The sequence below is a fragment of the Triplophysa rosa genome, linkage group LG19 (genome assembly GCF_024868665.1).
Source record: "Triplophysa rosa linkage group LG19, Trosa_1v2, whole genome shotgun sequence".
In the NCBI taxonomy this organism is placed as follows: domain Eukaryota; kingdom Metazoa; phylum Chordata; class Actinopteri; order Cypriniformes; family Nemacheilidae; genus Triplophysa; species Triplophysa rosa.
Window position 1 is genome coordinate 1,260,705 of NC_079908.1, and position 16,955 is coordinate 1,277,659.

General features: G+C 37.6%; 1 protein-coding gene across 2 annotated transcripts in view; it reads left to right on the top strand.

Moving 5' to 3' along the window:
- Positions 1-16,955, top strand: part of fstl4 (follistatin-like 4) — a 151,032-nt gene that overhangs the window by 116,625 nt on the left and 17,452 nt on the right. For both annotated transcript variants that reach the window (XM_057360496.1, XM_057360497.1), the window contains exons 7-9: positions 6,702-6,868; positions 14,467-14,587; positions 15,486-15,647. In XM_057360496.1, coding sequence (XP_057216479.1) covers positions 6,702-6,868; positions 14,467-14,587; positions 15,486-15,647 — 450 coding nt within the window. The remainder of the gene's footprint in view (positions 1-6,701; positions 6,869-14,466; positions 14,588-15,485; positions 15,648-16,955) is intronic.

Genomic DNA, 16,955 nt, shown 5'->3' on the forward strand with positions numbered 1-16,955 from the left:
ACCCCCATCGCCCCTCACAGGCCGGGGGGTACCCACGAGCCTGTGCTTACTCCCCCCGGGGGGCCAGTCTCTCCGGCCCCAGCACCTGGGGGTATGGACAGACGAGACGAGAGAACGGAGACGGAAGCACCGGGAGCGACAGGGACATGGAACTAGGACATGGACAAGGAGTTGTGCAGCATACCCCGACAGGAAGGGTCTGATTGGAACTCAAGCTCAAGACGCTAATTCACGTTCATGTCTGTCTTTTTCTTTCAAGGTAATCCCTAAGAAAACATTCACAGTGATTTGTTAATGTCAAATGGTTTTATTTCATTACATAGAAATGAATGTGATGTGTAGTTGTGTTTGGCCGTTCAGCATTGGATATTAGAATAAACATCAGCATTGCTTTAAATGCAAGAGTCCTGTGGGCTCATTCTTACACCTCTGTATTATGAAAGAGAATCTAATCACAAGTGTTATATTTCCCTCCCACCATCCAAGACCTTTTCTTCAGAATAGACAATAACTCATTCGGCGTTCACATTCCCACATTCCCATGATTGTCTATTTCTGCACATAGCACATACTGTATACTGTATAAAGAGAGAATGAATATGTGTCCTCCCTACACCTCCAACAAAATCCATTACAGCGTCACTGTTTCCAATTCTTAGCTGTTTTATGAAAGGATATTACAGTACCATCAGTAAAAAAATGTTGACATGTGACATACAAAATTTCCATTAATTTGTGTCACTTTGAAAGAAAAGAATGACATTTATTGTCTATCTTCACTTTTGCCTACTTTTTGCATATACATGATCTCAAAGCAAACAGACATAATTATATTTAATGTTATATATATATATATATATATATAATTATAACATAAAAGCCACTCCAGGTTTTGCTGAATACCTCCAAGGCCATTTTTACTTCAACTATTAATTAAAACCATGTTGAATCGCAAGGTGACGTGGTTGATTATTCAATTAAGTATATAAGGCCTTATATGCCTATAGAAAACACTATTTAAGAATATTCATCCACCTATAAACAGTAAATATGTCTAAGAGAAAGACGTGTTTCTGCACAGGCAGTTATGCATATATTAGCAGTCCTGTTTACTCTCTTTTCACTCTTTTTTTAGAGCCTTTGCAGTCAGCAGGTGTTGTGCTTTTTGGGTGTGTTATATTTCATGTCCTTATTTTTAGTAATAGAGCACATTTAATAATCGTACATGCTGAGTATGAAAGATCTAACAGGTATTTTGCGTCACATTACAGCTGGGACAAACCTGTGTGACTTTATAAAGTCATTGAAAAGAACCGGCTCACGAGGCTCCAGTTTTCATTCACTGCCAGAGAATGCACCTACTGATAAAATTCACTTTCATTCTACTCGGTTTAGACTGCTGTGCTTAGCACTGTTAGTGTTTGAAGAATCGGGGAATAAGAGCCAGTAGTCAAACAAGCACTATTTCTAGTTTCTCTATACAGCTTCTGTAGTTCTCTCTGTATAAAGACACTCTGATCGTTGATGTGCCGTTCGTCTCTGATTCAGGAGGCACTCTGCATTTATTTAGAATTTGTCTGAAAATCCCCCTTAAGGGGAAGGTTTTATTTAGGTGGGAAATGAGTGTTCTCCCCATTGGCTGGTGCCAGCAGTAACACCTCGCTTCAATACATCAATAGTTTGCAAATCCCAGGAAAGACAATTACTTACGTGGAGAGGCTATTTTTGGACAAGAGGGGAACACAAAAAGCCATTACAGAGATAATGTCATTCCAACTTTATCCAACAGGGAGTGGCGGCATGGGCAATGGATATGTGATTCGTCTGGCATCTCTACCACAAAGACGGCGCGGTAAACAATCTTAAATAGAGCTCCTTCTACTGGGGAAAAGTCAGCGTGTTGTTGGGAAACAAAGTAGGTTTATTGCTGGAGGGAAGAAATGAAAAGTAAAACGTCGAGGCATCCGCAGAATCATGAACGTTCAGGTTTCATATTCAGGTTGAAAATGTGAAGCTGTTTTAGGGTTCGAGAGTTGAAGCATCTCTTTTATGTGAGATGAACTCTTGCATCGTTGTCGTCATTTTTCTTAAACTTCCCTCAGCCATGCATGCTATTCTAAAGCCACAAACACACTGCAGAGCGACAACCGGTTAAATGCAGTATACCCAATCTCTAAACTTATTTACAACTAAAAAATATAAAATATCATAGCAACATTTATATGGATTTAACCTGTTGTTAACACTTAATATCAAGTTAACAGTAATAAAGCACTGTTCATACTTGATATATTTCTCTACATTCATCTACATTGCTTAAATACATTCATAATTTGGTCACACTTTAGAATAGGGACCAATTCTCACTATTAACTTACTATTAACTACGACTTTGCCTCAATAAACTCCTAATTACTGCTTATAAAGGAGGTTTTAGGTTTAGGTATTGGGTAGGATTAAGGGATGTAGAGTAAGCTAATAAAGAATAAGGCATTCATATGTTCTTTATACATACTAATATACAACCAATATGCATGAAATAAGCAAGTAGTTAATGATACATTTGTTTAATTCAATATAAAGTGTAACCGATTATTTGTACACAAATTGTCACTGTAATTCAGTGTTAAAAGTTAACATTTATTAATGATCCATTATTTTAAAAGTCCCATGACCTCCTTTAAACGGATATGGTTTTGAATTAAAGATATAATGGGAACATATGTATATGTCACGGTCCCACCGTCTTGTTTATGGAATTCTAGTCGTGTGGTGGGATCGGGGCAGAGTCCTTAGGTTATGTGTGGAGAGAAACAGATTATTGTCTGTTTGACAATAGTATACGTTCTCTCCAGTGTCTTGTCATTGGCCCCATTCCTCTCGTTTCCTCGTTATCTTCCCCTGAGTGTTTAATTACCCACACCTGCCCCGTGTCATTATCCCTCGTTTGTCTCTCTCTATAAATACCCTCTTGTTTCTTTGTCTTGTGTTCGTGGATTACGTTTGTGTGTGTTGGTGTGTGAAGTTCCTGTGTACTGCTGTGTTCCTGTTTGCTGTGAAAACCCCAGTCATGTTAGTAAGTTTTTTCAGTCTAGTTTATGTCAAATGTTGTTTATTTCAGTTTAGTGATAGTTAGTCTATGTCCTGTCATTACCCCGCTTGTCTTGTTATACCCCACCGTGGGTCTTTGTTTTGTGTTTTATTGTAATAAATATCCTTTGTTGAGTTAACCCCTTCACTGCCTGCCTGCGCTTGGGTTCTTCTGCCTATCCGTGACAGTATATGTCTATTTATAGCCTGTTAATGTATTACCAATGTAGATACAACTGAACAAACTAAAAGTTTACAAATTAATTATAACAACATTATTACTACATATGATTACACATAATTACCAAGCTGTTTCGTGTTGGAAGTCATTGTATTTGGTAACAGGGATGAAACCTTCAAGGTAAACACATACCTTGACTCAATGGGCCTAAAGACACAAAATACTTAGTTTCAGCAAATTAGCGTAGGGTTGTTCCGATTGATGATACTATGGTGTATCGATTCCTTAGACCATAGCTGGCTGTTTGTCAATGAATGTTGCAAATTAATATTACAAACGTTATCTCGCAATGTCCCAGATGTCTTGCACAAAACCTCCTCCGAAGCGGACATAATCTGGACCTGTCTCAAGCTATCCCAGACGCTACGATATTTTCAAACCTGTTTGATATTATTGCCAAGTGATCTCGTTGTGTGTGCCACTGTGGAACTAATCCAGCCAATCACATGGTAGAAGGTTTGCGTCAAATTATTGCCTGGAGGAATGAAAAACTGCTGACATGTATTCAGTAACATTACAGAGCGTGTTAAATGGCTAGTATAACAGACATAAAGTTATTTTAAACTATCCTAAAGCAACAAGTCTGTATAATGGAATATGGAAAACACTTTAAAAACACTTCAATGTTTCACGCTCCACTCCAGTGGATGGCGTAAATGCACCGACAACTCGTTTGCCATCCACCGTCAAACTAGAAGTGTTCACGATGTGGGAGGTGTTTTCGCTGTTGGTCCTTGCCCAAAGTCTTGTTGTTAGCGCACTTTGTCTGTGTTGTGTCGTGTGTGTACTGTTACAACAAGAAGATGACGGATGACAAGAAACCTTGTTGTTTAGACAACGATCTACAATCTAATCTTCCTCAAATCGATCTCTACATGACGAGGCGACGTGGACAGATCCTAAGGGACCGTCTGCAAAGTGACTGCAAACCTGAAAAGCATTACAACAAAAATGGTCATTAACTTCTGTTACACACTGTAGTGTCACCAATTCAGTTTATACATCAATGCTGTCCTGCTGAATTTAAACTGAATTTCGTTAGTATGTAACATTGAAGTGAATTACTATTTTTGTATAGCACTTTTAAATCCAAATTAAAAACAGCCGTGCAAAAACAGTTCAGCCGTGCATTTACAACCTGAGCACTGTGCTAGTTTATACCAACTGCACTTTTATTTCTACTTTCTTTTTCCTTCAGTTTTATTCTTTCTTATAGAAATTTTCAATTAATTTTATTTCCTTTTTATTGTCATTTCAATTCTTACGTTGTATTTGTGACTTTAAATGATTTACTCTTCAAACATGTCTTCTGCATTAGGCCTGTGTATTCTGTTTTTCCTTTGTCAAACATTTTTATGTGAAGCACTTTGAATTACTACCTCCGTGAACGAAATGTGCTCTTTAAACAAACTTGCCTTGCCTATTTATGATAGTAGAAACATAATGTGAGAACAGATACATTAATGTATGGCAATTTCAAAGGTGTCTTTATGGAATATCACCTGACTGCAGGACTGGAAATGATGGAGCAGACATCAACCAGATAAATCCAGCCATGCAGTGTAGTCAAGTGCACTTTTGTTGGGTTAAAAGAGTGAGGTATGTACGGCAACTCACGCTAGTGTGAATTGTGTACTTACGCTGTGAAGTCAGAATTTGTCCCGTGTGAATCATCACTACGTTTTGGCCTGTCGCACCGTTACACAATCTGCACGTTCTGTAAGTGCAGTGTAATTTATTCTCGATAAATGTCCGCTGGTGTGTAGAGATGAGGCGTAAGCACTCAGGAGAGATGTTAGAATCCGGCACCTGCTGTATCTTCTGTTATGATGACTGCTGTTTGACAGGCGGATCGGATGCAGGAACCCATTTCTCCTCCAACCACAGCAAATCAATGTGTTCAGCTCTTCTCACCGTCACCTAAATTACCTCTTTCCATTTCAAAGAATTAAAGCCACCTGGAGCTGTCAGGAAATCACACAAACAACATGTTATGGGTCAGATAGTGTCCACTGCTGCCCTGGAACTGAAATTGACACATGAATTTGAGGCATTTGCTCAAGTATCAGCAACCGAGCATCAGCTTGGCCTACTGAACTGTCAGCACCTGAAATCATTATTTTCAAACTGGCTCTGATACGTCACATCTGAAATCCAGACTCTTATTGACCTAGGGTCACTCAATGACGTATGTGATGTCTGGGGCATTTCTGTTTATCCACACGCACACATACACTCACGCACACACACACACACACACACACACACACACTTGCTGGCCTCAGACAGATTGCTGGTGAAATTCTTTTTGGCACTCACATTGTAAAACCCTCATCAACAACCAAGACAACTCTCTCTCTCTTGTTTGTTTTGTTTTGGTACAAAGCATAACTTTGAATCATTAAATGTTGGACAGATATAAATGACATTTTTCAACAATATATGATGATTTATAATTATAATTCAACTATATATGATATTTTGAGAAATAGTCCAGCCAGAAATGAACATTCTGTCCTCATTTTTCATCCTGACGTCTTCAATAGAAATCAAACAGAGAAATGTTCACACTGCAGTTTTCTGTACTATGAAAACAGGCCGTTTGTGCACTACATCTCAAGTCTTTTAATGGGGTAAAACAAAAACAAAGGGATACAAAGAACGGAGGACCCAGGCGCAGACAGCGGGTAAGGGGTTAACAAGATTTTAATAAATAATAACAGAGACAAAACAAAAACCCACGATGGGGTAAAACAAAAACAAGGCTATTCACAAAACCAGGTAAGGGGAAACACAAAATACCTGGACACCCTACAAAGTTACATTCAACATTTACATAGGTATACGAATAGCTAACAGAGACTAAAGACACGAACGGCAATGATCCAACACAAGACAGAGAACACAGGGGCATTAAATAAGGGGACAAATCAAGAGCGAACAGGTGTGGGGCATTAAATCATTACAAGCAATGAGGCAAGGAAAGGGCAGGAACAGAGACAGGACCGGAGAGAGTATGGCAAGCCAAAAGGGCCAAAACGCCTCTCTCCACATGAAACAAGAGGTTCTGCCATGGCTCTGCCACAAGATCAAGAAAAGCAAGACAAGAAAGGGCAGAACCATGACAACTAGTCCTAAGCATTGTCCGGGAAACCGCCCCTAAGAGGCAGTTTACCAGACAAGGCTCAGAGGTGTCTTAATCGAAAACAACATTATAAGCATTCTTCCAAATATCTTTCTTTCTGTTCATCAGAACAAAGACATTTAGTATCCCTTTAACGTTCAAGACCTTCAAAATATAAAAAAGTCGAAAACTAATGTAAAACTGTAGCTTTAAAACACTTTCCGCTTTATAATGTTTGTCTTGCAGAGGTCATCCAGCTCAGTCTAGCAGAAGACAAGCGTGTGAGCGTCACCACCGTGACTGTTGGTCTGAGCGCAGTGCTGTCCTGTGCCATTCAGGGTACACTGAGACCCCCCATCATCTGGAGGAGAAACGGCATCATCCTCAACTTCCTCGACCTGGAGGATATAAATGTGAGTACTCTTCAAACAGCCTCCTAGATAACAGAAAAAACACAAAATTAGAGAAAGTTCACATTTTAACATAAGACTGTATTACAAAAGGAATTGTTGTCAAACATCTGTAGCAACACTTGATATTCGTAGTGTCACTACATGTATTTTTTGTTAAAATGCCTTAATGTTTTTATGTAGTATATAAATTTAACCTGAATGCCAAGAAAACCAAATTTCAGCACTGTTGTTAGAACTAGATTTGTAAAAGATTCTTATTATCTCGGACATCCTTCTTTGTCATTGACCCATTTCCATGTTAAAATATTCTCAACAACATGCGAAACGCTTTACAGTAGATGTCCACAGAGAATATTGTGTGTTTAGAATAGAGTCTGTAGACGTCTGCACAGACACAATAATAAAGCCTGAAACCGATGTGTGTGTCCGATATTTTGAACAAATTTTATTTCCAAAACATAAACAATTTTCTTTTTTTTTGGTTTGTTGTATATTCGACTATGATTATGAAATTGACAACATTCAAGGTTGAACTGAATCTGCGATATGTAGGTTAATAAAAATCAATAGTCTTAGCCTGTCACTGAAATATAAAAATTCTGTAAGAAAATTAAAATGAAGAAAGAAGTGAATAAAGCTATAACAAAAGAAAGAACTTTTGAAAACTTATAAAACATCCTCAACTTGAGGATTAATTCTTTTTTACAGTATTTTTGTTTTGTAAAATGTTATTTGTATTTAATTGGACTGCTGATAAATATTTGATAATTATGACACACAAGACTGCATTGCATTGATTTTCCAACAACTACTCAGTATGGTAGGAACAAAAAACTCCAAAACACATGATGAATTTTAATGTTGAGCTGTTTTCCGAGACACACTTTCCATTTTCAATTACTAAACATGTTTGTTTTCTCAGCACTTCATATCATGTTGTAATTGAAAATCACGTAATGATTTTAGTCGCAGGGGCCGGACCAGCCAATCACGTGTGTTTGGTTTTAAAATGCAGACGTGCTGTTGGTCGGAATGAGAAGTGTTTAATGAAGTGTGTCCTGTCTTGTGTTTATCCACTCGCTCATTACAATACTCCAATTGCATGTTAATGAAGTGTTTGTTAAATGTTACCCAGTCAACAACAACACACAGGTCAACAAGACCTGTGTGGCGGTAAAGATGGTTAAATGGCACTCAATGAGCAGCTGTGATAATCGCTCGTGTCATACGGGTTTAAAGATTTGGGTTTTAGTCTGTGCCAGTGCTCCAGTAGCATGACCCGAGACTTTACGTTGCAAATGAGAATGATCAAGATAATATACGTATATTTATCTTGTTATATTTATGTTCTGTGTAGGTAAAGTGATGCATCTGGTAACATAAACATCTTAAACAGAAAGCTATTATGAGATTAAGATGAATGCCTATGTTGTAAAAAACATAAGTAGAAGATTTTTAATAATGTGTCCTTTACCGAGAAACAACAACAAACAACTGTCCAAACAAAAAATGTAAGGTCATGCCTTCTAAGCAGCAGCAGCAGCACATTACTGCATCTGAGTAGTTTTATGTAATTGTGTTGTGATTTCGGGATTGATCAGGTTTGAAACTGATGTAGCTCACTGCCGCACACATCATTTGTACCGTCCCAATTGGAAAGATGAGGTAATTGAATGACCGTCGTTCTTTTTACTGCAATTAAAAGGAGAACACGGAACCTGCCCTCTTACAAGAAAAACAACATTTTAAAAACCACATTCTGATGTTGTGTGTAATACAGGGAAAAAAACGCTTTACCAACGCTCTTACCACCGCTTTTACCATCGCTACCGATTGTTATTGGGAACTATACTGTTTTACAGTATCAAATTAGCCAAATCGTTTTTTACATTAATATATTATTAGATGCTTCAGACACATGACATACAGTGTGTGGGTCAAAACAACCCAGCGTTTAAAAGAGTTTACAAGTAGGATAAAATCGAATCTTATTAAACATAAAAAAGTTACTATCATTTTCATTTACATTTAAAGCTACACTGTTAAAAAACAGCCAAATTCTGACAGTAACATACCGCTTTTTGTTAAAACAGTAATATACTGTAGAAAACAATGCATCCTGGGCATTATTTTGCAGTTTAAGAAACTACTGTTAATTTACAGCCATCTGTCAACAGTAATATACTGTTGTACTGTATGCAATGCATTGTGGGCTGTGTTAACCCCTTCAGACCCTGCTTCAATAAGAATGGACATTATGTCTTTTTTGGTTTAGACCAATAAAACTGCATGTTTCTATCATTTTAATAATACCTCACAGATTGTTTACCAAGTTAATGGTAACCTCATTGTCTTGCCCCTGTTCTATTTTATTTGATTATTTTATGTTTTTCAAAAAAATCTAAAGATATTTTAGAGTTGTACAACACAGGATTTTATTTATTTAATGTCCATCCCAGTGGACATGCAGTCTTAAAAATTATAAAATGGCAGACTTTTTTGCACTGCAGCTCATTACACACAATTGGCATTTCACAAACATTGATCCCTTGATTACCAAGCACAAGCATAAATATGATCAAATCAGCCATCAAGTATACGCAGAAACCCAACAGGCACAATCAGACATATAGGGCCTATATATAGGCTACCCTGATAGCACACATACATCTGGTTTATGTCTATTTGACGTCTGCATTTACATCTGCAAGACATCTACAATACATCGTTTGCTCATCTGCAATACGTCTCGGAGATGTCTGCTGTCAGACATCATATAGACATCTAGAAGATGTCTGTAAGATGTTTGATTTAGAATGGATGTACAACAGCTCTTTCTAAGATGTTTAGCAGATGTTTTTAAGCAGCAGATCTCCAGATCTTTAACAGACATATTACAGACGTTCAGACGTCTCCGAGACGTATTGCAGATGAGCAAACTATGTATTTAAGATGTCTTGCAGATGTACATGCAGACGTCAAATAGACGTAAACCAGATGGATTGTGCTATCTGGGTACACAGACTGAAATATGTTTTTCCTATTTACTTATTGTATTACTCAATCCTACAATAAATATGTATTTTGTTAGCATTTTTTTTACTTTGACTTCTATCACACTGTTTAGGTTTAAATTATAATTCACATGGTTAAAACATGCAATTTTATGTTGCTTCAGTTGGGGTTTACAGTGAAAAAAAAACATGAAAGTTACCACAAATCCTATTTTTTACATTTGTTTCTAAATTAAAGAGCAGTTAATGTCAACTGAATATGTTTGCATATCCTTTTAGCATAGGAAAATATCACAGGGTACAATGCAGTATTTTTCTGGAGCATGAGAATTAATTTTGTGAAAGTTCGTGATTGTTTCGTCAGTTCAGTAAATTGACAATTCTTTAGCGTCCCGAATCATTTTCAGTCAGGTAATTTTGGCCAGGTGGAGTTTTCCCACAAATGTCAGCTTTTTCTGCCCGACGAGGACCCACGCGAGGACGGACCATCCGTAGCGCTTTATCTGCACCAACCAGCATTTGCACGTTCAAATTACACGGTAAATAAAGCATTTTTTTACTTTTATCGAGAGTATGTGGTTCAGAAAGGAAGTATTATCAAGTAATGTTTGAAATTGCTGCTTAACAAGCTGTAGTTAGTAAGTAACTTAAGCGATTTTAAAAGGGCTGGTCATCTCCGAGATACAGTATAACCCAAATGTTCATATTTACTTGCATTTTACAGACCCCAAGTTTTATCGGCTTGTTTTGTCATCTCTGAACTTTCAAAACTGGTTATTGCAAACTGGCTAATGTTAGTAATCTTAAACAGTCTGTTGCTAATGCTAATAACAGTAGCTGCAAATCACCACTAAACGTAATGTTTGAAAGTGCGATGATTTTCCGTTTAAATGTGGCTTATGCTTGAAAGGAAAGCAAACTGATAGTTTGAGTGTTTAGCAAATACAAATTGATTTAGCATCACTTGCGTAATGATTAGACATGGTGGTGGAAAAAAATGAGAGGGAAGAGAAAAATATTTTTTAAAGCTTTTGCGTTATCTCGCAAAACGTTTGCGTTCACGCGAGAAACATTGCGTTCTCTCGCAAAGATATTTGCGTTATCTTGCAAAACATTCAAACGTCCTGTTGTCCCGCTCCGTACATTAACAATGGAGCGGTTTATAGTAGATTCCCAATAACTCGTGACGTTGTTATAAAACAAATAACACACAATTCCTTAGATTAGGATCTACATCTCAGTCTTCCTCAAAACGAGAATATAAATTGATATCATCTGAGCAGGCGACATGGACAAGTCCAAAGGAACCGTCTGCAAAGTGACTGTAAATCCGAAAAGCGTTATTACAAAAATAGTCATTAATAACTTAAATGTTACACAATGAAGTCTCACCAAATTCAGTTTACACATTAATGCTCTCCTGCTGAATTTAAACTGGTTTTAGTTATACTACAGTATGTAGCACTGAAGTTAATGACTATTATTAGTAGCCTAATGATATTCGTGTTGTGCACTTTGCAGACGATCCCTTCGGTATTGTCTCAGCCAGCTCCCGCCTGAGATCAATAAAAGGCTCGATTTGTGGAAAATTAAGTTAAAGTTCATTGTTTACGTTACATAGAATGAGGTGTAATTTGTGTTATAAGAACGTTTAGCTCACGAGTTATTGGTCCGAGAATCTGCGACTATAGATTAATGTTTATGTAGCCTATGGAGCTAGTCTTAAATTCTGCCAGCGGGACATTAAACATGAAGTGTTTGCGAGATAACGCAAATATCTTTGCGAGGGAACGCAAAAGCTTTAAAAAATATTTTTCTCTTCCCTCTCATTTTTTTCCACCGCCATGTCCCTAAAAGGGCTCCGTGTAATACTGATATTGGTCAAATGGAAAATTTAGCCATTTATTCTCGTCTCATTTCCGACATATCATTGTATCACTGCATATTTAGTGTTTAGTGTCAACGCTTATCTAAATGTTGATTAAATTTAATTTGAGAGTTTTTTTGTTTTCTGCTGTTTTACAGTGTTCCATAGAATACATCAGGGAGAAAAACAAGCAACCAACGTTATGGTCATCTGCAACAGATGGTTGATGGATAGTTCCTAATTACGTTTTTGAATGCCAGCACCTTCAGTATCTCATAAGACTCTTAATAAATGTACTCTCATGTTTTAAATATGTCAAGTTTAAAGGGGGTAGCCTCTGTTATGTAACCTGTTTTATTGCCATTGTTTTTATTTGTAAGTTTCAATTATTTGTTTTGCTACTGAAAAACTTGACTTGGTTGCTTGGTACTTGAGTCATTCTTTTTTTTTGTGTTGCTGCTCTTAAATAAAAAAAGTTGTTTATGTCCTTTCTAAAACATTTGCTTATAATTTTATTAATATTTTTTTATTATAGATATTTTATGTTAAGCAGACATGTGTAGCCCAAAGGACAATATTGTGCAATAAAGATGAAGTTAAAAAACAGCTATGTACTGTCGTTAATTCTTACAGCAATATACCGTAAAATAATTCCACAGCATGAATAACGTAAAATTACGGTAAATTACTGGCGTCTCTGCTGCCAGCATTTTACCGTTATTTTACGGAACAATTTTTTACAGTGTACTTGTCAAGCAAATACATAAACAGATGAGTGTTCAAACCTGTGGCCTTATCTTCCCCCAATGATTTAGAATTTGAATGACGGATGTTTTTGTATGGCTATTTTATTGTTATTAAATTTTTATTTTACTATGCAAATAAACGATGTACAGTGTAAATTCTTTTGTTTGAATATAAGCTGTAGTCCATGACATTGAAGTTAACCCCCTCATTCATGTGTGTGCCAAAAAATAGCTGTTACTATACTGCATATATTAGCAAAAATTGACCGTTGCTTTGACCTTTCAGCAGCCAACATTTTATTATATCATATTAAAGCAACACTATGGAACGTTTGCTCAAGGCTCCCCCATGTGGTTGATAAGTGTAATTGTCTGTTAGTAGTGTCGTAAATAATGTCGTTGTATAAGCTTCCCTGTGGGCAGCGCAATACACGTGAATTTGATGACTAAGCTCATGGAAATGGCGAATGCAGAAACGTTGTTTGGAAACTCTTCCGCAGGCAGGGGATGTGGTTGTCTTGACCCATAATAACGATAGTGGTTTTAGCTGCTAGGAGGCTGCTCGGGTAGCAGCAGCAGTCGAATTTTTCAGTTTAAGAGTTGTTCTACCACTGAAATAATTTTAGAGAGGTTGAAAAACTAAAAAGTGTTGCTTTAACAAACAGTTGAAATATGTTTTGCAATATATACAGTATGTTTGGAGAATGAATTTTCGATGCTGTGAGTTGGCGCTGCTCTGTTGGCTTCTTTAAATCTGTAAAAGCAGAATGTGTGAGCTGAAACTCAACAGAAGATGAGTCCAGCAAAACACAATGACTGAGTACCAAACACTGGAGTAAATTACAGCAGTAAATGAACAGCTGAAGGTTTCAAAGAGAAGACGCTTTACATTTCAGGAAGGACAGTTCAGATTCTTGACCTCAATCCAGCTGGAAAGATGCTGTGTGGAATGGAAACCGTTTCGTTAAAGCAGAGCATCAGAGCAGTGCAGTGTGTGTGTCTGCTGGTTCTTCAAATCTCTTTTATTCCTCATGACCTGAAGATCTGGTAACATTTTAGTCAAACATGCAAAATGCAGATCCTTTTAAAGATTCAGAAGAGGGTTTTTTCTCCTCTTGATTTCACTATATACATTTATATTTGACATTACTACCACTCCCAGGTGTTAAGTTACTGACTTACTAAAGCACACCTTTCCTTTTCAACTATTGGTGCCATCTAAATACGTGTTAATTGAATAATTCAACACGTGCCAAGAAATAAAAATTGATTTGAAAATGTTATTGACAATTTCCTAATTACAGTATCAATGCAAAGTTACCACCAATACATCTCCACAGATTAAAAACAATATTAATGCTGCATAATATTGACCTCGTGGCATAGGTGAAGTATTATCAGTCTCACAATCTTTATTTCATATAAAAAGCTATTAGTTTTTGTCATTGGGTTTCAGCAGCATCTGTGCCCTTGAAAGAGATGTCCTTTTCGTCCCAAAACTTCTTCAGTATTCGCTAGCAAAGTAATGTTTTTACAGACTCTGATCATTTATCTAGCTGGATTAGTGACAACCCTGCTAAACTAACAAATGGCTGTTTTGTTCCCTCTGCGGAGTGCCGCCCTTTTAAGAGCTCGCCCTATAAAGCTGCAGGTGTGTTAGGGTTTAAAAGTGAGCTTTCATGTCCTTAAATCATTTACCCTCGGCAAGCTCATATAACTACAAAACACTTTAATGTTTTAATCCCCCTAGAGTCCCCCCCAAAACCCCAGATGAGGGGACGCAATCTCACAAAAGCACAACTGGCTTCATTAATCATGCTAATGTTGGCTATATTTTTAACCCTTGCCATTTATCAGCCTGAGACAGTGTGGCGGTGAGGAACAAACCCCTGTGCAACGGGACGCCCGCTGATGCGCAGTCTGTTCATTCAGCGCTGTTTCATTCTCCATCTTTCTCGCTTGTTCCGTTAGGACTTTGGTGAAGAAGGCTCCCTCTACATTACGAAGGTGACTACGATTCACATGGGCAACTACAGCTGTCATGCGTATGAATACGAAGAGCTGTCCCAAACCCACGTGCTCCAGGTGAATGGTTAGTAATAGAACCTTTCATATCTCACAATTGTTTCAGTAAATTGTCTGGAGATTCGGACTGAATTTGTGGAATCGTGTGAAACTTGCCAAATTGTGTGATCCACATTATTATCGTTGTGATCTGAGAACAAGCAGAGGCACTAGACAGTAGTTGAGAAACTATAGTTGAGGAATAAAAAAACAGTGAAAAGATCTAGTTCTAGTATGTCTGGGATGAATGCAGAGATCTGGTGTAGATAGATGAAGGAAAAGGTCTCAGGACCAAGCTCTGCGGAACTCCAGTGGTGGAGGCTGAGAGCTTGTTATATACGTGGGATGTAAATCAGAAATTCAGAAGTGCACAGTGCTGAAGGCGGTTTATGAGTACAAAGATTATATAATCAGAGAACAACTAGTCATTTATTTGCCTTCAGTGCCTCTGAAATTGTGTAGTTATAGGAAATACATTTTGCCTTTTGATTGAACTGTTTAATTATAAAGCATCTTTCTTCATCAAAGGAACATAATAAACAAGATAACAATCCACTTTAATTTGCTGTGTTATGGGAGAAAAGGCAGGAAGGATTTTCAATTAAGTGGAACAATAAGCGTGATTTGTTCAAGAGCTCGTTTTGTCAGTAGAATCACTCTCATTGAAGAATGATACAGCTGCATGAGGAACATTGAGCAGGATATGTTTTTGTTCTTTCAACCCCCCTCCATCCCATCTCTCACTTATTTCACGGCTTTCATTAAATGATTTATTTTTGGTTACCAGCTTACACAAAAGGGGGAAGTCCAAAACGAAAATGAATTATTCTGGAAATTAATCACTTCTCAACTACTTTCCCTCCACTCGATGCCCTCTTTATTGGTGTCTATTGGTTTTTCACAGTCTCTCTCCATCTGTCTCTCAGTTCCTCCGGTAATCCTAGTCTATCCAGAGACTCAGGCCCAGGAACCTGGCGTGGCCGCCAGCCTGCACTGCCATGCTGAAGGTGTTCCAAACCCTAAACTCACATGGCTGAAGAACGGCCTGGACCTCCAGCCACATGGATCGAAACAGCTTTCTCTGCTCGGTAAGATTAGATCCATGTCCGTTCAACTCGGGAATCAGAGGTATCAGTTGAATAAATAAACATATATATATACAGATTATAATGTGATGATAATGTGACGATCATTTAATAACCCAACAAACTACTAGGAAAATATCATTCCCATCCTCCAGTGAAGCTGCAGTGGATTAGATCTTTATTGAAGCCCTTCAATGGCGAGCGTTTAGTGCTGTGGGTGAGAATGTGAGTCTCACTGCAAAGATCATGATAATAAAAAAGCAGTCAATGAAATGACGATAACACCCCCGACCAAATGGGCTTGATTTAAAGAGCGTTTCATTTTCAGCAGGAGCGCAGTGTTGTTTACAGAGTAGCCCCTTATTAGAAAGCACTTTATTGGTTGAGTGCAGGCCATTGCTCGCTGTAATAGACTGTTATTCAGATCAGATGCGTGAACTAGTTCTGTATGAAAAGTCCAGACTCGGATCTCATTCCTCTCTAATTTATTTTGTTTCTGTGATGTTTTAAGCATTTCTTGTTATCTGTTTGTCAAAGCGAAGTTTAATTTGACACAAAATGATCAGTTGTAAAAAGACGTCCAGACGTTGATGCTTCAAAAGGAACATTTGTGTTCCTCCGGCTCGGTGTTTTTCTCTTTTCTATCATTTCTCAGCATTCTGCACACGTGAATGTTGTGTACTCTAACTCCTTTGAACGGCTCATGACACTGCTTGTGTAAACAGATGTATTTAAAGCATAAAGACAACACATGGATTTATCACAAAACCACTTTCATTGGATGACAAATAATCGGCTCACTGATGGCCGGAGACACAATGTGTCACTGTAGGTAGAGATGGATGGATCTGTAAGCACACTGGTGCTTTACACTGGGTTATTTTCAACCCAGCGTGGGGTCAAAAAGAGACGAACCCAGCCTCGGGGTTAGATTAACACAGAACGTGTTTATGTTTGACCCAACGACGGCTTAAAACAACAATGGGTTTGTGTATGCTAGGGCAACGCCAAACAAACAGTCGTACTGTAGCGTAAATGAATGTGGTTTAGAATAAAAAACATGTAGGAATAATATTGCTTATGAGCATGTTTTAATCATGGCTATTATTCTTCTAACGTAGTACTTTTTACACTCTCATCAATTTACTTTAATAACCATGTGAAGCTTTAGATATTCTTACATCACAGAACAAGTATTATCATTTACATGTCATATCTCAAATGAGGTGTTTTGTTTATAGAAAGAGAAAAAAACTCAATCATCCACCTATCAAAGAATAGTTGCTAAGCCTTAAGACCAAGTGAAGCCCT